General features: G+C 48.4%; 1 protein-coding gene across 1 annotated transcript in view; it reads right to left on the bottom strand.

Moving 5' to 3' along the window:
* Window positions 1–22,221, bottom strand: part of EEPD1 (endonuclease/exonuclease/phosphatase family domain containing 1) — a 56,193-nt gene extending 33,972 nt beyond the window's left edge. Inside the window, exon 1 of the mRNA XM_030500541.1 lies at window positions 21,083–22,221. Coding sequence (XP_030356401.1) covers window positions 21,083–21,936 — 854 coding nt within the window. The 5' untranslated portion in view covers window positions 21,937–22,221. The remainder of the gene's footprint in view (window positions 1–21,082) is intronic.
* Between the last annotated feature and the right edge of the window lie 3,811 nt (window positions 22,222–26,032).

Genomic DNA, 26,032 nt, shown 5'->3' with positions numbered 1-26,032 from the left:
AATCTCCCCTCTGGCAGGTTAAAGCCATTCCCCTTGGCCTGTCACTATCTGCCCTTTTAAAAAGTCCCTCTCCAGATTTCTTATAGGCCCCCTTTAGGCACTGGAAGACTGGTATCCTACAAGCTTCATCTACAACATCACATGATATTGCATTAGAATAGGGAATTTAGCCTCTGGGGCATTTGGAGTGCCATTTATAGAACTTTAACCCAAACAGCAGGCCAGATGGTCTTCCTATCACTCCAGTTGTTTTTTACTTTATTAATGTCTTTGAAGTGTGACAGGGGCTATATGAAGCTTAAGCCTCTGGTTAGCCAAAAGCCACAACCTCATATAGACTTAGCTCTGAGTATCAGAGTAACAGAGAGAGGTTTTGATTTAAACCTCCAGGGATGCATCACATAGCTGCAACTCTAATCCGGGAGAGAACGTAATCCCTTACTCGGTTCTCAAAGTCAGAAAAACTGGCTGAGTTGGCACCATCCCAGCCAACTGCTGTCCTCGAACCAGCCTCTGCTCGGTGTGCTGGGAGTTCTCCAGCAGAGATATACTAAGCAGAAGGGACAGACTGATCAAAAGGAACATATGCAACAAACATAGAGCAGAGCAGACTCCGGCCTATTTCCACAGGCTGCTACCATTCACTTTTTCTAGTGCATCCCAGAATATTCTTGGAGACTCTGCATGGTAAAAGAGAAGAACCTTCCACCAACCAAATCCTGGGTGTGTCTGAGGGAATACTACAGATCCACAAACACGGAAATGTTGGTCAAAAGAGGACATCTGATGCAACAACCCCCTCAACATGGGACTATCACGAGGTTAGCTGTGGCTTCACCCAACTGAGTCTTGAAAACCTCCAAAACATAGACCCCATGGCCTCGAGATCACCTCTTCCAGTGCTGCACTAACTTCTGCGTGAGGCAGCTTCTTCTAATGCCTGTTCTGAAGATCCTGAACCAGTCAGTTAGTTACCCAAAAGCAAGGGGTTATTTCACCTGCAGTGCTAGGCTACGTGCTTCCTTTTGAACTCCATAGAGCTTCTGTTGACCTAGCCAAGTTTCTCCGGGATCTTACGGATTGAAGGGCTACCAACTGCTACTGCAGCCACTCCCTCAAATTACGCACTGTGATAAAGCATAACAACTTACTACCCATAATAAAGGGTACTTACCCTGTGTAGCGAATACATACTACCATAACAGTCTTTGTTGACATAGGAATAGGTTTATCTAACTAGACACATGGGTCAAGTAATGTTTTCTTTCTCCCACCCCAAGAATAGCTTGTGCCAGATTCTTCAGAGGACAAGGCAGCAAACAGCTTCTCTGCTTTCCTCTCCCAGCTCTCACCTCACATAACGGGGTGCCACCACTGTCCATGTAAGCGTCTCATTCGGTGGTTCCCAAGCTTTCTGGGCTGTGAGCTGCTGCCAGGATGAAAGCTGCTCTCCATAGAGGATTACTCATTGTTGTTAAACATTCCACCAAAAGATACTACAGAAGAGATCTCACCCACCATGAAACCACAGTCATGTCACTCCCACCTCTGGAATAGGGGAGGTGGAGGGTGACTAACCCTTTATTTGAGCTTCTCTGGGTTCCTAACCCAGTGTGGCATTTTCTGGCACAGGGTTATTAATGTGCTATGTTAAAAAAATCCCCCGTGGCAAGCAGCACAGCAGAAGGTTTTTCCCTTGTTCTAATATGTGCTTAGAAAATAGCACAATTGAGCTATTTTATATTAATTTATCACAGCAACCTTTTTGTTCTAGTATCTCATGACTGAGACCAGAACAAACCTCACCAGTAAGGAACTTATTAAAACTCATCTATTCCTTACATAAAAGAGGAGAAATCTGAAGATGGTGGAAGACATCAGTGAAAGTTATGAATTGTGGAAGACTTATATGTGGAATAACAAGTTTCAAATCAAGAGTGTCATATGGGTACCTACACAGAAGCTTATGTCACTAGCAAAACCAGGTACCGTTACAAAAGCAGATTAACCATCTTTCAGTCAACATCTGCAAAAATGCCTTGTACAAGAGGACGCATGGTAAACCCCTCCCTGCAGCTGACGGCTGCACACAGGATGAGGGCAGCTCACAGTTTCCCTTCAGTCTCAAGGAAGCACCAGCAGATTGCCATCCAAGTGAAGCCTCCAGGTGAATGGGCAGAACAGTGGTGAAGCCAGGACCCCATGTCATTTCATAGTACAGAATTTCTCCCTTACATCTCATCTCAATCTCCCCCCTGGCAGGTTAAAGCCATTCCCCTTGGCCTGTCCCTACGGGCCCTTGTCCAAAGCCCCTCTCCAGGTTTCCCTTTAGGCACTGGAGCTGCTCTAAGGTCTCCCCTTCAGGAGCCTTCTCTTCTCCAGGCTGCCCCAGCCCAGCTCTCTCAGCCTGGCTCCAGAGCAGAGCTGCTCCAGCCCTCGCAGCAGCTTCGTGGCCTCCTCTGGCCTCGCGCCAGCAGCTCCACGTCCCTCTTGTGCTGTTGCCCCAGAGCTGGATCAGGACTGCAGGGGGGTGTCCTCAAAGCACAGCAGAGGGGGAGATTCCCCTCCCTCAACTTGCTGCTCACGCTGCTGGTGATGCAGCCACCAGTCACGGCTTTACCACTTCCTTATGACAAATACAATCAGCATTTGTCAGAGTAATAAAGAAACCACCAACAAAACAAACAAAGTAGTGCCAGTCTCCGAGAGCTCCGATTTGGTAAGGAATATTGCACCGTGGTGGGACACCGTCAGGCAGACCAGTATCACACTGAAACACAACAGCACCATCGGCACCACAACCATGGTGGCCACATCCACCTTCCTGGGGCAGCCACGTGGCAGAGCTCCATCTCCCCCAACGGGCAGCAGCACTCAGCAGATACCAGAGGTGACCATGATGGCTACAGTCCTGGGCCACAGCCTTCTCCTCTTCATAGGATCATAGAATCAACCAGATTGAAAAAGACCTTTAAGATTATCAAGTCCAACTGTTACCTCTTAGACCACCTCACTTCTTAATGCCTCATTTAGACATTTTACAGTGCATGAAAGCATTATGCAAGTGCTAATTATATAGTGTCAAGGGCTCCTACTTCAGGTTTAAGGGAAGTATTCATGCATTATTCATTACTTCAGCATTTACTCTTTGCTATTTGGATCATGGCTCTGATTTTTGTAGCACACACCCTCTTATTTTTTCTTTTTCTGATTTGTCCAAATAGAATCATAGAAACACAGAATAGTTTGGGTTGGAAAGGACCTTCAAAGGTCAACTAGTGCAACATCCCTGCAATGAGCAGGGACATCAACTAGATCAGGCTGCCCAGAACCACATCCAGCCTGGCCTCCAATTGTTCCTATAATTTTGATTGCAGTTTGCAATCGCTGGTTTCTGCAGGATTAATTCTGATGGTAGAGGCAGGAGAATAACATCACGGATATAGCCAGTGCTAGTCCAGAAGCATGGGACAGAAACGGGAAGCATCGTGGTTTTCTTCTCAGCAGGACTCCGTCAAGCTGCAGAAGTTTTAGGCTGTCTCTTCCTCCAAGCTTGCCAAATAAATCCCCCAACACTGAAGAGCTGCAGCTTATCACTTAGTCTTAAAAGGCCATATGCTATTTAAAGTAATAATTAAAAAAAAATCAAATAAAGATTCAAACCAAAAGCAGAGCACCTGAGGAATCTCCAGGCTGGGAGGATAGGAAGGGACATTCATTTCATTACACAGCTCTCATTAAACACAGATGCCTAAAAACTGTCACAGGCACAGCCAGCACACAGGTACACCACCAGTTACTATAGAAAGTTATAGAAATGACCACTACATAAATCGCAGAGCATCTATATAGAGATTTTCTTTAACCAGCCTGCTAGTATCTAATAAGCTGTAAAGCAAAGTTTAAGGTCTAAAGCAAGGAGAGCTTGTCACATCTGCTTCACCAGATGTCTAACAGGGGACAACAAACACAATTCTGCTGCATCAGCTGGCACCAGATGTTTTCCTTTAGAGAGGACACAGGTAAACTTAAAAGTAAAACCCCAAATACTTCTAATTTGAAGAGGCTCTGAGCCTGGTGGGGATTAAAGAGAAACCCCTAAAAATATCTTTTTAAAGCCTTTCAATGAGCCACGAAAAGGAGATTTTGTTCAACATGTGATTCTCGCCATCTTCTTTGTGCTACACAGCGTGAGCAGGGCAAAGATTTAAGGTGCTTTGCTTGTGAGTGGATGCAGCATGAACTCCCTGAACGGAAGTAACCCTGCAGGCAGGGATCCAGCCAGACGTCTTCGGGGTTACTAGGATTCATGTTTGAAGAGGAGGAACATGGACTCTCTCTCTCGCCAATAAAGATAAAAATTGCCAAAGGCAGATGTCTCCGTGTGTTTAAACTCAGCTCAATGTGGTTGGGATTGCACTGCCACAGGAGTTAATAAGAGGAAGTTGCCTTATCTCCCTTGGCTAGGCAAAAGCAGAATGTCTGTCTTGGTTTATAGAGAAAAAGGGAAATCAGCACCCACCACACAGCCTCCGTACTCGTGTAAGAGGGGAAAAAAAGTTGCTGACATTATGCAAATGCTACCAGTGTAGGAAAGGTTAATATAGTTTATTGGACTTCCAATAGGGCATAAATGTAGCATATCTTCCCAGCCTGCATGCATCAAAAAGGTGATTTCATATGTTTTCTTGCTTATTCCTCCATGACTAAACTCCTGTGCCTCCAAGCCCATTCTCCTTCCTGAGACAATGACCAATTCCCCTTGCCATTCACCTTGGCCAAGCAGAGCTCCACGGAACACGTAAGGGTACTGAAGCTTCCAGACACAGCACCACATTAATTTCTATAATGGGACTGATTTTGGTTTGCAGTCCAGGTGGCCAGGATATCCAGCCAGAAGGAAAGCCTCCACACCTTCTCCTGATGAAGTCCATGGAGCAGCATCTTAGAAGGTGCCCGTCCTTCCATCAGGCTGGCTGCTCTCCCAGTGGCTTTCAGAACACAGCACCAGCCTTGACCTACAACAGACCTGCCTATAGCCCTTTGGGTGCTCAACAATCTGTCACTAGTTTAAGCAATCAAATACTATTTGAATGGCAACTCTACTATGGCATATGCATATAAGATAATAAAGAAAATCATGTTCCCTCTTCCCCCCAATACCTCAAACCCCAACACTCGGGAAGAGATAAGCCATGTCACAGATGAGGAAAATAAAGCAGGTACAACAGCATTCACCAGCATTTCCCTGAAGAAAAAAAGCTGAGCTCAAGATTACAATTTGGCATCTTGCTCTCAATAAGGTCACCATGAAGCAGCACCATCCTCAGAGGTAGGAGCTCACGGAAGGAAAAGCGAGTCCTAATGGAGCGGAAGGGTATGGTAGGTCTCTGGGCAGACACCGCAGGGTACAGCCAACCCATTACCGAGTCCATAGGATACTCAGCAAGGCAATGAGGGCAAGCTGGGGTGGTCCCACTTGGGACAGTGCCACATGTGCACATGACAGTGTAGTGACACAGGAGGATGAGGAAAGCAGTACACTTGTGGAGGAAAGGCTGCAAACAAGAGGCAGCAGTCATGCCTTCCTCTTTTTAGGAGAGCACAGGAAGCATACGTAACATGTTACAGCATACGTAACACCTCATGACACAACCACACAATAAAATGCTAAGGACAGCTTTCTCTGAAAAAGCAGGGTAGAAGAAAGGAGCAGAAAGGAGAATTTCAAAGTTTCCTTCTCCTCTTCAGAGGAAAGCACAAATAGTTCAGGCAAAAACTCTACTGTCAGGGCTGAAGCACAATTCAATAGTCAGGATGGACATTAAAACAAGGCTGAGCAATCACTGGAGCAGCTCCTCAGCAGGGATGCTCCTCCCTTCGCTGCAAAGGGAGGGTCCTGGGCTGGATGGCAGGGTCCTCTCTTCCCATACCACATACAGGCAGTTAGCAGTAAATGGCATCATTTCTGCCTATGCAAAGAAAGCCGGTTTTCAGATACCACTTGCTACCTTATGAAAGACAAAAGACAACTCAGCTGTTTTCCAGCCCTCTCAGAAGCCGTTATCCGTGTGCATGCACAGTAATAACGGTGGCATTTCTGCTCAGTCAGAAAATATCCAAACAAACGCACGTTGCACTGACACATAGGAAGAAGCCAGCAACAGGGAGACAACCTCTTCTGGTGAGTAAGCAGGGGTGATGCATGTGTGCACAGACACAAAGTGTGCAAAGGGAGTTTGGTAACACCACGACGTGAGCCAATACTTTGCTGGGATTAACTCCCCCCAGTAGAGGTATTAGGATTTAGTCAACATTGCCACAAACCATCTCATCCCCCCCCAGCTCCATGCTGAAGAAAGCTCTCACGTGGCAGGCAAACCATCTGATTTCCTAACCCAACAGGGCCAGGGTGTTGAGCTTTTGCTTTCCTCTGCCCCCCACCCCCATCCCAAAACACAATAATGCTCTAAAACGCTCTTTGAAGAAGGGAAACACCCACTCTGTCTACAGGATGTGAGAGGTGAAAGGGATGTGGGTTAGCTGGAGGAGGTGCAGCAACGCTCCTCCGACTGCTGTGCCCTTCAAGTCCGACCAGGACGTGCCCCAAAGCTCCCAGCAGACAGCAGCAGGCCATGCGTATCAACCTGCAACCTGGCTCTGAAGCATCCTACCCACCTCCCATCTTAGCTTTCCTTTCCCCGGGCCACGCAGCCTTTTCTACAGGGCACAGCTCTGTGGGATGAATGCAAAAGGTGTGAGGTTATGGATCACAACAGCCTGCAAATGTGTGATAGTGTAGCTCTGAACTAATCCTGGTATTTTTTAGAGACTGTTTTCACCATTTTTGAACGTTCAGAACAGGCAATACTTGAACATTAGGGCCTGAACCTGCAAAGGGGTCTCCTACATCTATATACACCATTGATTTAGGGATCAATGGCTGGTGCCATCTGTGTGCCACTGATCAGATCCTGGCTGGTGCTCATGGGTAAAGATATTTACAGGCTCTCGTAATTAGAAGGAGCCACCCTGAAGAAAACCCAAGCCATCAAACTGTGCATGAGCTCCTCCAGCACACCTCTGCACACCTCAGACCACAGCTTTAATTCCACCCCAGCTTCCTCTCCTCAAATCAACTCCTTCAGCACACCTAACACTCACAGCTAGTAACACCAGCAGAGCTAACAGCAGCACAGCCAGGTATGTCAGGAGAAGATCTCAATTCACCCAGGCTCCTAACCTGCTAGAGGCAGGAAAAGGTGAAACAGCTTAGCTGGAATAAATTGTCTTTTCTTCCTTTATCTGCTCTTTCTCCTCAGGCCTGCGAGTGCCTTGAGAGCTGTGCAAAGCCTTCTGGAGCAGCACCTTCACGTACCAGGTGGGTTGACCTCAAGGCTATCACCTTATAAATGATGCAATCCAAACGTCCAAGGTCAAATCCCTGCACTGTCCTCGTAAAGACATTTGAATATATCTATATATTCATTACCTTGTTCTCTCTCTCTCCTTGTGCCTGGGTTTGGGAAGAAAAAAGGCTGGTTGAGTAGAAAGCACCCTCCTCCCTGTCCCATTAACCTGCTTTTATTTCCCCTGGCTACCTGCGCACAAAAAGAAACAGCAAACCAGTACCAAATCACCCCCTGAGGGACTGCAAGCAGTCGAGAGGGAGGCATCATTTCTTCCTGCTGCAACCCCAGAGCCCCACCATGCTGAATATCCATGCTTCTTGATGGCAGGCCAGCAAGAAGATAAATGAAGCCCCACCATGAGCCAACCCAGCTAGTCATAGTAGCCATAGAGCTAGCCACAGAGCCAAGCACTCGTACCACCATCACCCCATACAGCCACCCTCCGCCTTGGCTCATCGCTAATTCGGGGTTACCTTATTCCCATGAACCGCCGCTTGTGTTCCCGCGTGGAAAGCCAACAAAGGAACATGCTAGCCTCCCGAAAAACCATGCTCTGCAAGGAGGAGGGGGCTAGGAGGGAACAATGTCGGAGTGTCTTCAGTGAGCTGGAAGCAATCCCAGCTTCCAACGGCACAATGACATGCAGGAAGGAGTTTTGAAAGCTTCCCAGTCACAGAGTACCCCTGTGTGCCAGGCTCGGAGACGTCTGGACCTAAGAATGGCCTTTAAAGCATAAGGATGCAAGAGGACTGCAGAGCCCTGCACACAGACTGGCCCTGGCAAAGCTGGGAATGGTGGCTCGAGCTTAGCTTTTATGTTTTTTCCTTTTTGCTGGCATTGGATGCTAATTGTGTAGTCCAGCTCCTTAACCTTATTTAGGTCAGAGGCTTCAAAACAAAACAGTCTTAGAAACGCCAGTCTTCTGTGGGAATGAGAAGCCTGCTTGTCCAGACCCAGAGCCCTCCAAATGTTAGAGCTGAAGTGCAATCATATGTTAGAAAGGGATGACAGGAGGAGATGGCGTTGGATTGGCTGCACCCAGTGGTGCAAACTTATGCCTCGTACAGCTTTCGACATGATTCGCGTGTCTGTAACAAGCTCCAAGGCAGATAAAGCAGCTCCTAATGAAGTACGTGCAGGGCATGAAACAGGATTGTGCGGATGCTCACAAAGACATTCCCCATTGCTTCACCTTGATGCCCTGCCAGCCACTGCGCTGCCATGCCTTCCTCCAGTCTGCCACAGATCTTCTCCAGCTTGAAGGGGTAACAACCCCACAAAACCAGTGTCAACATGGGCACCCCGAGGCAGCAAGAGCAAAAGCATTGCATACTGAGCCCCAGTGACTATTCTATTTGGTTCAATATTGGACATAAACCACAAAGAGGGCTCCAGTGATTCTTCTCAACAGTGCTCATGCGCTTACAGGCCTACAAAGTCCAAGGAGCAGAAATTATAACCCTTTCACAACATCGATTGCATACCATTACTTGATTATTCCAAGGATTAAGTAATCATTGCTCCATAGAAAGCATTTCAGATTATTTGAAGAGGTGTGTCTCACACAGGTTTTGGTAGCTTGACTTGCTTCTAAAGTTGTGCCACAGGTAAGATCTATAAAAACAACCAAACCAATGATTTAATACTTATAGGTAGTCCTACAGTACTAAAACATCAAGCTTGCGATTCACTGCACCCATAAACCAAAATGTCAGTATGGAAAATAGGATGCAAAACCAGGAAAACATGTACAAGTGTATGACTGGATGCAGCACCCAGGAGGATGGAAACTAGGAAAAGCAAACTGTCCAAAATTTAACCACCAACTCAATGGCAACAAACTTCTCGATTTGGCAGCATTTCCAGGAGCATCCCGGTTAGAGGAGCACACCTGGGAGGTGAAATTTGAATCAAGCACTAGGAATAATAAAAATGGAAGCAACAATCTCTGTGCTTTGAATGGTAGATTTAAGCTGTTGTATGACCCTTCCTCCCCAATAATGTGAAATTGCCCTGCAGCAGATAAACACATGGTTTATGGATGGTTTGGGTTGGAAGGGAATTTAAGATTATCCAGTTCCAACCCCCTGCCACGGGCTGGGACACCTTCCGCTAGTCCAGGTTGCTCAAGGCCTCATCCAACCTGGCCTTGAACACTGCCAGGGATGGAGACAGGAGTGACAGTACGATCACCTGGCAAATCTCTGCTCCAGCAGAACTGGAGTTTTCACATGATCATACTTACATTGCTAGCAGAAAATACCCTTATGTACTAAGAGAGGACCCACACTTAGTGCTGATCTGGCTGTAGACTCCAAACGATCCCCCAAAATGTACCACTAAGTACTTTAAAAGCTGGGGCACAGCAAGTCTTGCATGGACAATTCAGTTGTTCTCCTACAAATACCAGGGTTTAGCCAAATCAAGCTGTTCCTAGACCCTAAAGACAAACACCATCGCCGTAACAAGGCTGCTATTCCTCGAGTACTTTCTATTTTTGAGAGAAATTCTGAACGACACACTGTGTTGAAGAGCTGCTAGACCGAAAGATTCTTCTCATATAAATTCATCAGTCTCTCCCCACAGAGCTGACGTCTCTAGACACTATCTTTAGGAAGACAAGATGCATATGGAAGAGGAATCGTAAACTATCGGTGCAGCATCCACCCGTACAGCATAATCAGATAGGCTCAACTGAAGATAGCAACAAGAATGTTGAGCACTTGTGCTGCCAAGCTCCTAACATACATACAAACTCCTTTCAAACAACTGCTCTAGCAAGTTAAAAATAATCCCATGTCCAGCACATCAGGAGGTTAACAAGGTATTTTTCTGCAGAGCTTTAAGTACCTCTGAGGAACAGAAATCTAAACCCGAAATACTTTTTTCCCTTCAAGCAATGGTACAGAAGCCTCCTCTCTTTACAAGGATTTGTAACTGCCCTGAAATAAAAGGCAAGGCTGCAGTTTTCAAGCAGGTTTTGCCTGAAACTTGAGCTATCTTAAGAGGCACTGATTTTCAAACTGCCTGGCAAGAGGCTTCAGTGGAGGAGAAAGAAATACCGCAGCACATCTTGGAAGAAGAAGAGAGTGTTAGAATGATTTTGGGGAAAATATCATGGATGATCCAAGGGAACTGAAGTCCTCAGCCTTGTAGGTAGGAGATGATACCGTTCAACCCTCACAGTGTGAAAGCAAAGGATTGATCAAGAAGCACTTGCAATAACCGAAGGTGTGGAAGACAGTTTAAAAGCCAAGGGACGCCAGTGGAAAGGCTTTAGTTTCAGTAGGAATGGAAAGAGGACATGTTCAGGTTACAAGAGCAAGCTTCAAAGGGCAGGTCAACGACAGAGGCAGGTTTATGAGGCAGTTTCCTCTCAACCTGTGGACAATGAATGAACAAGAATCTGCCCAACTCCTTGCTTTCACTTTCTTTCTGCCAAATCCGAGTGCACAGCTGGGCAATATAGAGGGTCACCATCATCGCTGCACCCAGCTCCTCAAAAACACTGCTGTACTCTACACACACACACACACAGAGAAGAAGTCAAAAAAGGATGGAGAAGCAAGTCAAACCACAGACAAGTCCAAGTGGTCCCAATTTAAAACTGAAATGGGAAACACCACATGCTTAGAGGTGGCTTTTGCTTGCACAGCACAACCTCCAGCTACCGGCAACACATCCATGAATTTCACTGCCAACAGCTCTGCGTGGAAATTGTCCAAATACCTATTAAACCCAGGAGCTGCTGACGGAGGACTGTTCAATCCCTGACCCTTTATCTTGTCCTCTAAGCCGTGGTTTCCTTTTTGCACCAGAGAACTCAGACACAATTAGGACAAGAAATCACGGTGGGTTTTTTGGTAACCAAAGGGTAATATTTACCAAGAGATCCCTCTGAGGCATGCTGGAAACCAACCCCTTCACCCTCACCCAGGCCACATGCTGTTCATTGCTCAATGCCATGTGTCCGGGCGGGCGGCCAGCGCAGAGGACAGTGGGCAGCAGTGCCGGTAGTGCTGTCTCCATTGATTAGGAAAGGAGAGTGTAAACACAGCTAGAGATAAGGGAAGGAGCTGTACAAAGGACTAGCAGGAAGATATAGACAGACAGATAACCAAAAATTGCAGTGACAAAATCATGGGTACACTTGGGCTGGTCAGTGTAAAGGTTGCAAACAGCAGTCAGGTACCACTGCAGCAGTTTCCTGCCAGTAGCATTTATTTTAACACTTACTTCGGCAGTGGCTCTGATGTTTCATACATGTTGGGGATCTCCTGCAGACACAGTGTACTTCCTCTCCCATGTATTGTGATGCTGGTATGCGTCTCATCACCACGAGCTCTGCACACCACGAGGGGGGAACAAGTCCATGACCTCCCTAAGGTGGTCTGCATGTGGGACCCCATCATCTGCCTATGACAGCTTAAGGAAAACTGCTGCCTTGTTTAAAATGCAAACTGCTTTAAATCAAGTAATAGGGGTCCTTCCCAACTAAGACTGTGAATCCCCTCACAGAGGATATTTTTCCATGCTTCCATCTGCTTAGGAGGAGAAAAGGAGAGGAACAAGGTAGTCATTTTAAATGCTACAAGCAGGCTTGACAGCAAACCTAAGGAACTGACGTTGCATGCATAAAAGCAACAAATCTGCCTATTCTATAGTTCATTTTTCAATACCAAACTAGAGTTGCATCTGCCACAACACCCTGCAATGCAGGGGCACTGAGCTGGAGCCGCCCTTAGCCCTACTTGCTTAAATAAAGAAACCAGACACGAGGTTTCTAAGTTAACACCCAGTGCATACCCAACAGCACGCTGCTTCCAGTTTGGGAGAGAGCTGGCTAACCTTCACACCAGCCGAGCCTGGGTGATGGAGGGAGGGAGGGCACTGGCTGGAAATGACCCTGAGCAAGGCTGGCGCAAGCCTCCAGCTTGCTGAAGTCAGAAGGATAAGTCTGAAAGCAATAGCCTCTTTATGCTGTAGCCGAGAGAGTTTTGTGCTTTCCATCCCCCTTGTTAAGCAAAGGGCAGGGTGTTTTTGCAGGACTGGCAGCGAGGACGAGGGATTTAGGGCAGGAAGGCTGCCACCAAAACGCACGGGAAAAGCCTTGTTGATCAGTTCAGTAACCCATTAAATCCCCGTTCAGCTGTGAACGGCTCAGACAGCTGTTGTAGCTAAATTTACAGAGGAGCTTGAGCACGTTACCTGAAACGCCTATAAAAACAGGGCAGAAAATAGCCACGCAGAAGGAAAAGGACATTTTCTAGTTCCTCCTCTGTATCTGTAAACCTACAGCATGAGCTGCTCCCAGGAATAACTTTGCCTTGTGGGATGTTCCCCACAAAGAGCAGGATGGCATTACTCTGTGCTCCCTCCTTGCTCTGTGACAGACACAGAGACAGGACAGACAGGCTGCATAGCCATGTGGCTCCCTTCCAGATAGCAGAGGGACTCCAACCCGCTCTGCACAAGCTGGCTGCATCCATTCCACTGCACACACAGTATTCCTAGCCATCTTTAGCATAAACGACAATATAATCCCAAATGCATTTTTTCCATAAGGATTATTTTAATTCTATTTCTACGCACAGTTCAGCTCCTGGAGCATGCACATGCGTTGTGCATGAGCAGGGTAAGTGCATCTCCTACTCAGTGGCCTCTAATAATTTTACCACAGGCACTGAAAATAACAGCTCAGCACTGATGCGAGGCTCCTGCATGCACACCCCCCCCAGAAGCAGCGATGAAAAAGGAGGTCAGCAGCACTGATTCTCCCCTGAGCAGTTTAAAATACACCATTTTGAAAATGCCAAATGTCTTGATCAAGACATGGCAATGGTGCATGCTCTGAGGGTGAGATGAAAGGGTTTCTCAATAGAAAACACCCTTTTTACCACAGCTACTTATTCCCTTCACTATTTATCTGCTGTTGATATGATGCCCACCCTATTCTCAGCACCTTATAGGGCACTTCAGAACCTGTCGTGTACCGGAGACAAGGGAGGGGACCAGACCGAAGCCTTGTGGAGAGCACATCCACACCTCTAACATAGGAGAGGACATCATTAATAGGTCTCACTCTCCACTTAGCAAAGCCTTTGCACTTTTATTCCAATGGATCAGCTATTATTCAAACAAAGTTCCTAATAGAATAAAACAATAAATACAAAAATCTGGAAATGAAGCAGCTCCTGGGTTCCTATTTTTAAAGCACTGTTATTAATAATGTGCCACGGTTCTTGTCTCCATTGCCGCGCCATATAATAGTGTTGAGAAATTACTGCAGCCTATTGTAATTATTTCAGTAAGGACACCGTGCCTCTATCTGTCAGCTTACACCTGCATCACCATGCAGAACAATGCCACTTCAGAATAAGTTACACGCACACTGTAATTTGTGTCCTATCAACTTTTCTCTGCTCATGTAGCCAAGCCTTGAAATCATTATTTGGGCAAGACTCCCAGAGAAATGCTAATTACAGCCTGAAGCAGCAGGGCCCTCCTAACAATGCAGCTGTAGGAAACATGCTGAAGCTCAACTCCATCAAGAAGGGCCCAGCCAAATCTGTAAAAGCAGATTCTCTTAAATGTCCCTGTTTAACATGGCTGGAGACCCGTGTTCACAGTGAGCCAGACCAGCGCTTGGCTGCAGAGACAGTGTTTTCCTCTAGTTAAGAAGGACTGACCAAGTCACTGCATGCACCTTCTCAAAAACTTGGGAGTATTTAATTCCTCTGTTTATAGTCCCTTGGTCTTTTTTCGTGGTAAGAACAGCAGCAGCATCTTCTGCCTTTAAAAACAGTCTTATTGCTCTTTTTAACGCCAAAGCTAGAAAAACAGCCTTCCTGCAGCTGTACCATGAGCCTTCAAAGTGAGGAATCACTGATTAAAGATTTCTGTGTATAAATACTAGTCCGTCTTCTACAGTCATGGGGTATAGGCTTTCTGAAAAGTCTAGCAGGATGAGGTTATAGACTTGTGGCCCCTGCTCCTGATTTGGGAGCAGGCAGTAAAGCATCACTCACTAACTCTCCAACTTATTACCATAAATCACAGCCTGGTTTGTGTTGGAAGGGACCTTAAAGCTCATCCAGCTCCAACCCCCTGCCACAGGCAGGGACACCTTCCACTAGAGCAGGTTGCTCCAAGCCCCTGTGTCCAACCTGGCCTTGAACACTGCCAGGGATGGGGCAGCCACAGCTTCTCTGGGCACCCTGTGCCAGCGCCTCAGCAACCTCACAGGGAAGAACTTCTGCCCAAGAGCTCATCTCAGTCTCCCCTCTGGCAGGTTAAAGCCATTCCCCTTGGCCTGTCCCTACAGGCCCTTGTCCAAAGCCCCTCTCCAGGTTTCCTGGAGCCCCTTTAGGCACTGGAGCTGCTCTAAGGTCTCCCCAAGGCCTTCTCTTCTCCCACCAATGAACCCATTCAATCTTTGCCACATGGAATACAGCAAACCCTGCAGGATCAAGTATACTAGCAGCCCTGGTTTACCAAAATACCTGTGATCTGCAACATGAATCCAGTGACATGAAATAAACGTGCAGAATAACACAGCAGGCATGGACTGAAACTATGCAGCCATTAAGTGCTGCCAGATGTATCAAGTACACGTTAGGAGAAAAAAAGAATTGTACACAAACAAATACTTTCCCCACTGATCTGTTCCATTTCAGTCAGGCTTTATGGCACGAGTAACAGTGGCAGGGTACGATTATAGTTTTCAAATAAGGTTTATTATATATGGATAAACTGGCCTCTAACTACACCATTTTTCCAGCCACACTCTCAACTTTAAAGCAGATAGAAATGGCTTGTTGGATACAGCCTCTCAGATGCTCAAGGAGTACACTGAGGCAGCTGTTTAAAGTCAACAAGATGCCTAGGTCTCCTTCTAAAAGGGAAAAGCCTGTCCTACATTCCTGTGTCACGCCCAAGGCAGGAAAGCTGTGGGAGCTGCAGCAAACCTACCAGAGCCACAGCGATCAACAGAGACCAAGCAGGAACAGGCAGCTCAGTGCACCCATCTCTATGAGCTCCTGCGCAATGCATGGCTCCAGATGCCTTCTCCAAGAGTTTGGACACAGGGATGGTGTACAGCCTTCACGATCTTGCTGCAAGTCCATCCACTGCTTTTGATCTCTTCTGCAAAAGACCTGAGCAAGTGACCCACCTCTTTCCTACCAGAGGAGCAGGCAGTGCCCATATAGAAGGTCTCAGTACTACATCCATACGAAGCGGAGGTTTGGAAATGGAATTTAATCCATTGAATTTAAATCATTGACATTCCCCCAGCAGCAGTCCTAAAAGGGGCTGGGATCCCTACCCAAGGTGGGAGCAGCGCTGCAGAGGAGTCCTAACCGCCCAGGAGATGGTCATGCTTTTTAGCTCCGCAGCCTTCATGTGATTCAACAGAGACAAAGGAACGTGCCAAATCCTGAACAGGACTAAATCAGGAGAGTTTCATTTCACTGGAAAACGATGCAACTCGGGTCAACCCGAGAATATCTTGCTGCTTTCCCCTGCCAGATTGCATGCAGAAGACAACTTCAGTTTCCCAGTAGCCTCCAGCAAGGAAAATATTGTTGTCCTCATATAGGTGTAGCCAAAAAAAAAAAACAAAGCCCACAAAAAACCGATAACAAAAGCCAACACCAAAACCCCCAAATACAACAGCTCTTCCATCACCCCTTTATTTTTGCCGTTAGAGGTATTAGAAAGTACAAATTAATGATGCCTTTTCATACATCTGTATTTCTATTGCTCATAAAAATCCCTTTGTGGAGTGCACATAGAAGATATCATCTAACAATTCTTTTTTTCCCAAGTTTTCCCTGAAGTTGCAGGATTTCCTCCCTATTACATAAGGAGAAGAGGGTGTATTTGTTCTTTTGCCGTTTAAGACTTATTAGCACGGTCAGGTTACTCCAGCCAGGCCCTCTTTCCTGATCTTTTCTTGCAAGGGAATTATTCTTGGCAAGGCTCCAGCTTAGTATTAACCCAATGGAGAAAAACCAAGCGGCTGTCTAAAGAAAGAGACATAAACCAGACACACCTCGGGGCTTTGCCAGGCCACCGAGAGCTCCAGTGACAGAGCTGAAATAACAAGTACAAGCTGGTGCTGAGCCTCTGAAGGATACAAGTACAACAATCACTACTACTACTACTAGGATATACTACTACGATGTCTGTTTTGAGGGAGGAAATGCAGCTACAAGCCAGCATGCAGGGTACCACACTGCACACCTTCCCAAACAAAGCATCAAGCCCCACTATGACCCCACCTCTCAGCCCTGACTGAGAGACTGAAAACAACCCCACCAAGCCATTATTTAATGTAAGGGAGCAAGGGGAAAGTGGTTCTGCTCCCTCCGGCGTCTACTGCAGGGACCGGGATGAGATGGCTTTTTCCTCATGTCTTAATAGAAAAAGGGTGGTTCAGGAGCTTGCCTTGGGTTTAGGTGATGAGAGGATGTGCTTAGGGTGACCGCTCCCCTGGGACACCTACCTGGGGTACATAGGACAAGGAGAAAGAGCTTCCAACCATGGTGGCACAGTGAGGGTTACCCAGGGACTGCCTGTCCACCCACTGCATCCCAGGAAGCTATTTTGGGCTGAGGTTTACATTCCCTTCCCCAGCAATAACACCAGTTTGGGTCTCCGAGTTAACTGAGGTTAACGTGTTACCTCTAAGCTCCTACGTAACCAAAGTGAAAGCAGCTAACCAGTTACAAAGCTAGAGGAGGAAGAGGGGCTGGCATGTTCCTAAAGGGTAGGCTTGCTGTCCAAGCAAGAAACTAAGCCAAGAAGAGAAAAACCAAAACAAAAACCCAGTCAGTCACTGGAACAACCTTCCCAGGGTTGTAGAAAAGCCCCCACCACTGGAAGTTTGCAAGACACAACTGGACAGGCTGCTAGATCATTTCATCTAGGCTCCCTTCCCTACAAAAGGTGTTGAGAGAATACAAGTTCTGGCTTTCAGACCCTCGATCAATGTCATTTACTCAACTGCAAGCCTGCTTACAAGAAAAAGGTTATTATTACTAAGAGGTCTTCACAAAGTTACTGCTCAGTATTATAAAGCATAGCAAAAACCAGTTGGAAAACCCCCACTGCAAACCATGCTGGGAAAGGTGCACAAGTAATCACTGCCCTTGGATGCTAGCAAGCAATTAAACTAGAGGATGCACCTTTAACATGCTTTCCACTGGTCCTTGGCCAGAGGCAACATCTCCGCTGAGGCTACTTATCCTCCCCATGAAAACACTTGGACGTGAACTTGCTCTCCCCTTCAATCACACTATGCTAACCCTCGTTTTGGTGAGAAGCTGTTGGTTTCTCCACCCACCAAGAATGGGGAGGACATGAAGGTCAGCAGAGGGGATGACCTGCATACCCAGATCAGCTCTGATCCCCTGTCAGCAAATCCCAGATTTGTCAAGCCACCGCCTGCAAGAAACACTGCAGGTTTGGGCAAATTCACCCCACATTTGATACTTCAATTACACATCACACTCGCCTCCACATTCATCATGTTAATCTCTGCTAAAATTACCCTCTGGTCCTCTGAATGAAAACACCTCGTTCCTCCACTCCAAACACTGTGATAAACATAGAAGCTTGTAATATGAGAAAGAGGGTGAGGACCTTGCTGTGATTTATTATTTTTGTACTGCAGCGATGAGTTTCAGAATAGCTCAGCAGTAGTAGCCATGCTGCTGATTTGGTACACATCCCCTTTGCTGCTCTTCAGAAATCTAGCACTCCTGGGCTCAAGTGTGAACATCTTGGGTTGAATTTTTCCTTTCCCACTTCAGCAGATTACATGATGACATCTTCTTGCTTTTTGTTTGTTTTGAATGAAGGCACGGCCCTCTTTCCTTCCTGCATAACTAGTCCCTCAGTGCAGAGGCTGTGCAGGGCTGGAAGACAGGACGACCTTCATCTTCTAACCTCACCTGGGAATAAGCACTAATCTTTCCCCTTGTCAATGCCTGAAAGAACAAGCTCAAGGGGTCTCAAAGCTATTTGCTGTGAACTGGTCATGAGAAAAAAAAAACACCAAACAACAAAGCAAACACCAAACCAGCCTTTCAACCAGCATGAAAGTCCCCGAGATCTCCAATTAAGATTCTTTTCTGCTCTTTACACAGTTTCAATACAGCCTTCTTGACTTGCTGTGCTTTATTCCCAGACTTCAAAAGCTAAGTGAGTAAAGTCCTCCAATAAGAGTACTGCAACAAGGCACTAGTCCAGCTCCTGTGACCACCCCAGACTATAAGGGACCTGCATGCAGGAGCACGCTTGCGTACATGAAGGCATCTGTGCACCAAGTGCATCAGCAAGCAGTTGCCCACCAACATAGCTCATGAGAGCATCTGCCTTCTGTTGGACCAAATACCCTTTAGATCCACCTGGGAACAGCTTGGGTCCTAGCTGGAGACTTCAGCAACTCATGTGGGACTTCTGCTGACCACACAACGTGCCTTCAAAACACAGCACATGAGATCGACGAGGCAGAAGCGCTGGTGAGCCCCATGCAGCAGTGTGTTCTGGCTTGCAGAAACAAATCATTAATCTCTCCCGATGATTATCAACTGAAGTTCATTTACCTGGCCAAAGATTAGTTTGCAAGGCATTTTATCAGTTCCCATGGGACACGGCCAGAGCTGGGAGGGAGACCATGGATTTCACACACAGAAAGAAGGCAGGTTCTGGCCTCTGTTGAGGTTGTTTTATGGCTGTAAAGCTCCACTGACCTCCCCAAGCAAGAGGAAATTCCCCCCTAAGGTGCTGAGTATGACTTTTCCCAACTTATACTTTTTTCCTGCATTGTGTTCATTTTTTTCTGTTCCCACATCTATTTTCTCAGCAGAAAGTACTGCAGCCTCGCCTGTGGATGCACATTACTCGTGTTCTTTCTTTCCAGCGTCTCACATTATCACAAACAGGATCAAGTACAGACAACAATTGCATCACAATCTCCCTGGGTGATCGATGGCACATCTGCGTGTAATAGAACAAAACCACGTGCTCGTATCAGGCTCCTTTTAAACTTCAAGGTATCAGAGAGATCTTTCACACCACCCCCCATGCAAGCAAGTACCTGTTTACTAAGCTGGATGGAAACAAAATACCATGCAGTTTAAGAGCAAAAATAAGACAAACTGCTGTGGCCACACTCTGCACACGCAGTGGCCAGCTTGGGCTAACACAGGCTGGTTTTGTAAGTTGCTTTCTCTGCCTACCTTTTTTAACAGGTGGACTGTTTTGGAAGGGGTTTTTCCCCCCAAAACGCTGAAGATGCCGAAGTGACAGACGGTTAGTACTTTACTGGATGAGGTCCTTAAAACCCCCACATTTTATATATATATTTACATACTGTCACTGTCTTTCTCGCATGCCTGACCTCTGCGACCACACCAACAAGAGCCATTATTCAGCATGTTACTAGAAAGAGACAGAGCTCTCAGCACTACCAGCGCTCATCAGCACTTCCCCTCCCCACAATATCCCTTTTGCAGAAGTCCAAGACTCCCCTGCCACCATTCATTTCCAGCTGGAAGCTTGAACGGCAGCCAGAGAGAAAAGTTAAGTTTCCCAATACTGTCAACTAAACGCTGGGTCAGCTGGGACAGATTTCACACGTGGAAAGGAAAGGGCGGGAGTTGTTTCAAAACCCTCATTGCATCCTTACATTTGTGTTTCAAGCAGAAAGTTTAGCAAGAGAGACACCCCCAGCGCTGCTGCCTGATTACCTTACCAAAGCAAATAAATAAATAGATCAATTACAGCTCTCAGCTTCTCAGCCACTAATGCCAGAAGCACCATCCCACTTGACCACACCACAAATAGACCTTGCCCCGTGCCCACTAGCTCAATTAAATCAGGCACAGGGACAGCGCAACCCCATGTCTCGCATCCCCAAGGATGAGTGGTCCTTGCAGCTCAGCAGATGCCCCATGACCACACATTAATAAGCTGTGTCACCCTTGCGGGATGGGCCATGGCATTCCATGCTTGTTACACAGCCCAAACCATCCTGACTGTGCTCCAAAGCTCTTTTTGATTTGAGGAGCTGATGCGAGGGAGAGCGGGCTACAGCCCTAATGCTGACGTTAAGGAGGTCACCACCCAAACAAGACATCCTGGAGAAAAGGCACTGGCAGGTCTCAGCTTGGCAGCTCTGGCAGAGGCGGATGTAGCGCTGCATCCTGTCTCCCACAGCAGCAGTAAGATGCTCTGGGAAACACCATACGAAACAGGGTACACGCAGAGCAGCCCTTCCTCTGCTATTCCTCCCCAGCTTCTGGCAGGAAAGACAGTCCTCTACGACTTGTTCAGATGGCTCTTGACAGAGAAACAATCCCATTAACATGCCCTATGTGGCTGACCATAACAGCTCAGTCTTCCCCCACACAGATATGTGTACACACAGACCTCCTCAGGACGCACACCACCACCTTTCAAGGACTGTAGAGGCTTTATCAGGGGTCACTCCAGTCATTCCAGCATTAGACTCAACCAGGGTTCCATGCAAGAAACAAGGAACACTTGGTAATCCTGGGAAGGGGCAGTCCCACTAGGATGACAACAGGACTCTAAAGTACCCAGACCCCAAAGGCATTAACCTCTAATCCTGCACCTACAGGTCGGGTGCTGCCTCTTACCTGTTCTCCAGCAGTGTCATGCACACCACCTCCCGCACTCCTGGGTTGTTGGCTTTCTCGATGGAGCAGCTTTGCAGGTTCCAGGTAGCCACCCTCAGGACAGGTCTGCCGTCCCTCACCCCCCCAAACATCTCCACAGAGGGGCGAGTGGATATGATCTGGGTCGGACCCCCGGGAGGGAAGTCCAAGTCCTCGCTCTGGAGGCTCAGAGAGGTGGGGCTGGGGTGAGGCTTGGCGGTGAAGTTGAGGCCACCATTGGTGTTCGTCGAAGGGGGCCGGGAACGCTCCGCAAAAATCTGATGCCTGATTTTGTCCAGAAAGGAGGAATTGATGCAGTCCATCCTCACCAGGTCCTCGATGCTTTTGAAGGGGCCGTGCTCTTTACGGTAGTCCACGATGCTGTTGGCGATCTTCTCGGTGATGCCGCGGATGCTCATCAGCTGCGCCGGGGTGGCCGTGTTAATGTTGATCTTGGTGGCGGAGAGGTGATGCTCAGCGGGCAGGTCCTTGCGCAGGGAGCTGGGCGAGTGCTGCGCAGAGCTGCCCTTGCTGCTCACGCAGATCTCAAACTTCACCTGCTCCAGCTTGGCAGCCCCGACCCCGCTCACCAGCGCCAGGTCCTCCACTTTCTTGAAGCCGCCGATGTACTCCCGATACTCCACGATGTTCTGGGCCACCACGCGGGTGACGCCGGGCAGGGTCATGAGCTCCTCCTCGGTGGCCGTGTTGATGTTGAGCCGCTCCTGGTTCACTAGGATGTTGCTGAAGTTGCACGCCGCGCTGAACTTGCGGCTGTGGCACAGGTCGGCCGGGTCGCGGGGGATGGAGCGGTGGCAGCCCAGGCTCCCCCCCATCTCACCGACCAGCGGGCGAGGGGCGCTGCCCGCCCGGCACTCATGGACCCCCGCGGGAGGCCGGCGACGGGCGGACGTGCGGCGGCTGCGGGCAGGCACGAATCGACACGATCGGTCAGGCGGACCCCGCGCCCTTCCTCTTCCTTCCCCCTCTTCCTCCTCTTCCTCCTCCTCCTCCTCCTCCTCCTCCTGCGGGCGGGTGCCGCCGCTCCAGCCCCCAGCGCACAACAGCCGCGCCGCTGCCCCGCGGTAGTAAGTAGTAGCTCGGCGGGAGCTCCCGCCCCTCGGCCCGGCGAGGCGGGGCCGGGCGCCGCCGCCACCAACCCCCGCCCCGGGGCGTCACCGCGGCCGCCCCGCCCGGCCCCGGCGCTGGCTCCGTCCCGGCGGGGACCACGGGCCGGATGCGGAGGGGGCGCCGCCGCCGTCCATCCCCGCACGGTACAGCACCCCCGAAAGGGCCAAGGGGACCCGCCGTGGCCGCGCTGTGCCGTTCGGGGCAGGCGCTCCTCCGTCCTCCCTGAGCTTGGGTCTCAGGTGCTCAGATGCTCTCTGCGGCATTCCCATCACTGAAGTTCCTTGGGATCGCCTCTCCGCAGCTGGCACGGCACCAGTGCGTTTTCAAACCACATGAAAGCCTCATCGGTCACCTTTAGTGGCTCTTTTTTTTTACTGTGGCAGGCACTGTGCTCTCATACACCCGGGTACAGTCTGCTTTGGTTTTCTCCTTTTTCTTTTTTCCCCCTTCTCAAGCAATCACGCAAGTGCTCTGCAAAGTGAAATGCCCTGCAGAATGATCACAGAATCCCAGACTGGTTTGGGTTGGAAGGGACCTTAAAGTTCATCCAGTTCCAGCCCCCTGCCACGGGCAGGGACACCTTCCACTAGAGCAGATTGCTCCAAGCCCCTGTGTCCAACCTGGCCTTGAACACTGCCAGGGATGGGGCAGCCACAGCTTCTCTGGGCACCCTGTGCCAGCGCCTCAGCACCCTCACAGGCGAGAGCTTCTGCCTCAGAGCTCATCTCAATCTCCCCTCTGGCAGGTTAAAGCCATTCCCCTTGGCCTGTCCCTACAGGCCCTTGTCCAAAGCCCCACTCCAGGTTTCCTGGAGCCCCTTTAGGCACTGGAGCTGCTCTAAGGTCTCCCCTTCAGGAGCCTTCTCTTCTCCAGGCTGCCCCAGCCCAGCTCTCTCAGCCTGGCTCCAGAGCAGAGCTGCTCCAGCCCTCGCAGCAGCTCCGGGGCCTCCTCTGGCCTCGCTCCAGCAGCTCCACGTCCCTCTTGTGCTGTTGCCCCAGAGCTGGATCAGGACTGCGGGGGGGGGGGGGGGGGGGTCTCTCCAGAGCGCAGCAGAGGGGCAGAATCCCCTCCCTGACCTGCTGCTCACACTCTGGGGATGCAGCCCAGCACACAGGGGGGTTCTGGGCTCAAGCACACACCGACAGGTCTTGGGGAGCTTCTCGTCAACCAACACCCCCAAGTCCATCTCTTCAGGGATGCTTTTGGATGTATTAGATCTGCACGCTAGGTCTGTCCTAGCCCATGTCCCTGGTGTACTGCATGCCTCCCTTTCCCTGAGACAGAGCATCCTCCACTGAAATCCTGGTTGAGCATCACCTCTGTGCCTGAGCTGGCTTGATCATAGTTCATTCATGCCCTGAGAGCTGCAGCTGCCCACCACAGCCTCTGTAGGTAAAGCCACTGAAGTATTTACCCAGCTTCTACTGCATTGAGCCCCGTGCTGCGCTGTCTGCAGTGCTATCTGTAGCCAAATTAGCTCATTTGAAACGAGCTTGACTGTGCCCACACAGGAGTGACTGCAATGTCAATGAATCCAAAGTATAATCGGTGTGTGTAATTGAAAGGATGGGGGAGGAAAACCGAAAGAAACCAAAAGAAAGAGCAGCATATGCCTGCAGTGCCAGCTACCCACCCCGATGCTGCCCGATAGTGGTGCTCTACATAGATTTCTTTAGGCTGGACAGAGTATGCTGCATGTATACTTTCAACATCAAGACTATTGGTTGGCTCTCTAATGAAAATTAAACAGGTTGTGATAGCAATTTATGCATGGCAAGTTAATGGAAAATATTTGGGTTCACCTAAAACAAAAGGTTGAACTTGCGCAGGTTCTTGGGGAAGAAGGATGAGACATGCATAAGGGAGTGCAGGGAGCTTTCAGGCTGCCCAAGGCACTGCTGCTTTAACATTTGCACTGGCTATTCTGCTGCGGATCACACATTTCTCTCCTGTTTGCCTGAGCAATAGAGTTCGCAAATTACCATTACGGGAATGGGCACTGGCTGCATTAGGACATTGGCTCTCTGCTGACTGTTGGAGTGGAGAAAGTGCTCGCTTAGGTGATTAAAAGCTTCCACATCTACTGGAAAGTGCTTGTGCACTGCGATAACAGCAGCCAATGCAGCAAAAGTCCTGCTGGGCCTAATCCTGCTAGGATGAAACCAGCACAGAGCTGCAAACAATTAACCATTGAAACAATTATTCTTTGCAAGGCAATATTATGGTGGTAATAGCTCCACAAGCTGTTATCTCAATGGAGAACACACTCTTCTGCTTTCTACAGCAGGTTCTTTCCAATTGATCCAGGCTCATTAAAGCAGTTGTGAAGCTGAAAAGCACCAAAAGCCATCTGAGGCATCATCTATGTTGGAGGCAGCACTGGGTTCTCTGAGTTTCAGAGAGAAGGCAGGAGCATCTCCAGAAAGAAAATAACAGATGTCCCTCTCATCCAGCACTTCCTGTTGTCAGCAATTACTCTCTATTTTTCAATCTGCAAAACCAAGATAACTGGTGTAGCTGAGGAAGTGGAGCTTGGAGGGGTGCAATGAATATCCCATCATCTAATCCAGAGCATGACCTGTGCTAATGTGAGGTGCAGGAGGGAGCACAGGGGTTATCACTCCATTAGCCCCTTACCCTTATTTTTTTGTCAACACTACATACGTGACAGTTACAGGGAGCTTACTGAGGTCTGAGTCAACTTTTGACACATCTTGGTGTTTTGACAGAATCCCAAAAGATGTAAAAAGGTGCAGGATTGGTTTCTATTTAAAACAAAATAGTCAACTGCCTTGACATCAGTGTTAGGCAATGCATTAACATGAGGAAGCTAAAAATGGGGTGCAGTCAGTAAATGATTAAGAAAACAATGGTGAAATTATTGACAGCCAGCGTAGGCCGCAGAGAATACATCTTGCGAAACCCAGGTAGGGACTAGATTTTATCTTCAATCCAATCCCAAACTCAGTGTATTTAAATGTAGTCAAGAAGTGATTGATGGTGGTCTGCTGGTGCTCACTGGCTGGCAGGTAGCCTCCCCGGGGCAAGCGGCCAGAAATCTGGCTGAACACCTCGCACCCTGTCCCCCCAAACAGGTAGTGAAACAGGTTCCTGGACAGCAGAGTGGTACCAGGACTAGCGGGTGGCCACGTGAGAAGTGCATGGTTAGGATAGTGTCATCTGTTCTGGAGGTCTCAGGGTTCTCTTCCGTGCAGAGGAAAGAGTGAAACTAAACTGTTTTCCATTGGAAGGAGGTTCTGCAGCATGTAAAGACTTTAAATGTGATGTTTAAGGAGGGAAGAAGTTCTTCCTTGTGAGGGGGCTGAGGCACTGGCACAGGGTGCCCAGAGAAGCTGTGGCTGCCCCATCCCTGGCAGTGTTCAAGGCCAGGTTGGACACAGGGGCTTGGAGCAACCTGCTCTAGTGGAAGGTGTCCCTGCCCGTGGCAGGGGGTTGGAACTGGATGAGCTTAAGTTCCTTTCCAGCCCAAACTTTTCTAGGATTCTATGATATGGAATTGCTTGAACCCATGACGATGGAGTGGGTGCAGATACTGCTGAGCAATGCCTCTTGGCTTCATTTGTGCAAAGAATCAGCCTACAAGCAACTACATCTTAAAGGCTTAACTTCTCGGCATTTCAAGATGGTTGTAAAAAAATCTATTAATCTATTTTCACTTTTTTTCCAAAATACACCGTCTAAATTGCAGACGCTGAACAAATAAACTCTGTTTCATGATGAGGGCTAGGAGGAGCCAGGAGATGTTGCTCAACAGAATAGCACAGAGTTTGCCTTCAGTCT

This window comes from Strigops habroptila, chromosome 1 (assembly GCF_004027225.2).
Source record: "Strigops habroptila isolate Jane chromosome 1, bStrHab1.2.pri, whole genome shotgun sequence".
NCBI lineage: Eukaryota > Metazoa > Chordata > Aves > Psittaciformes > Psittacidae > Strigops > Strigops habroptila.
Note: the sequence above shows the minus strand (reverse complement) of the source record. Positions and strands in the feature narration are given on the sequence as shown.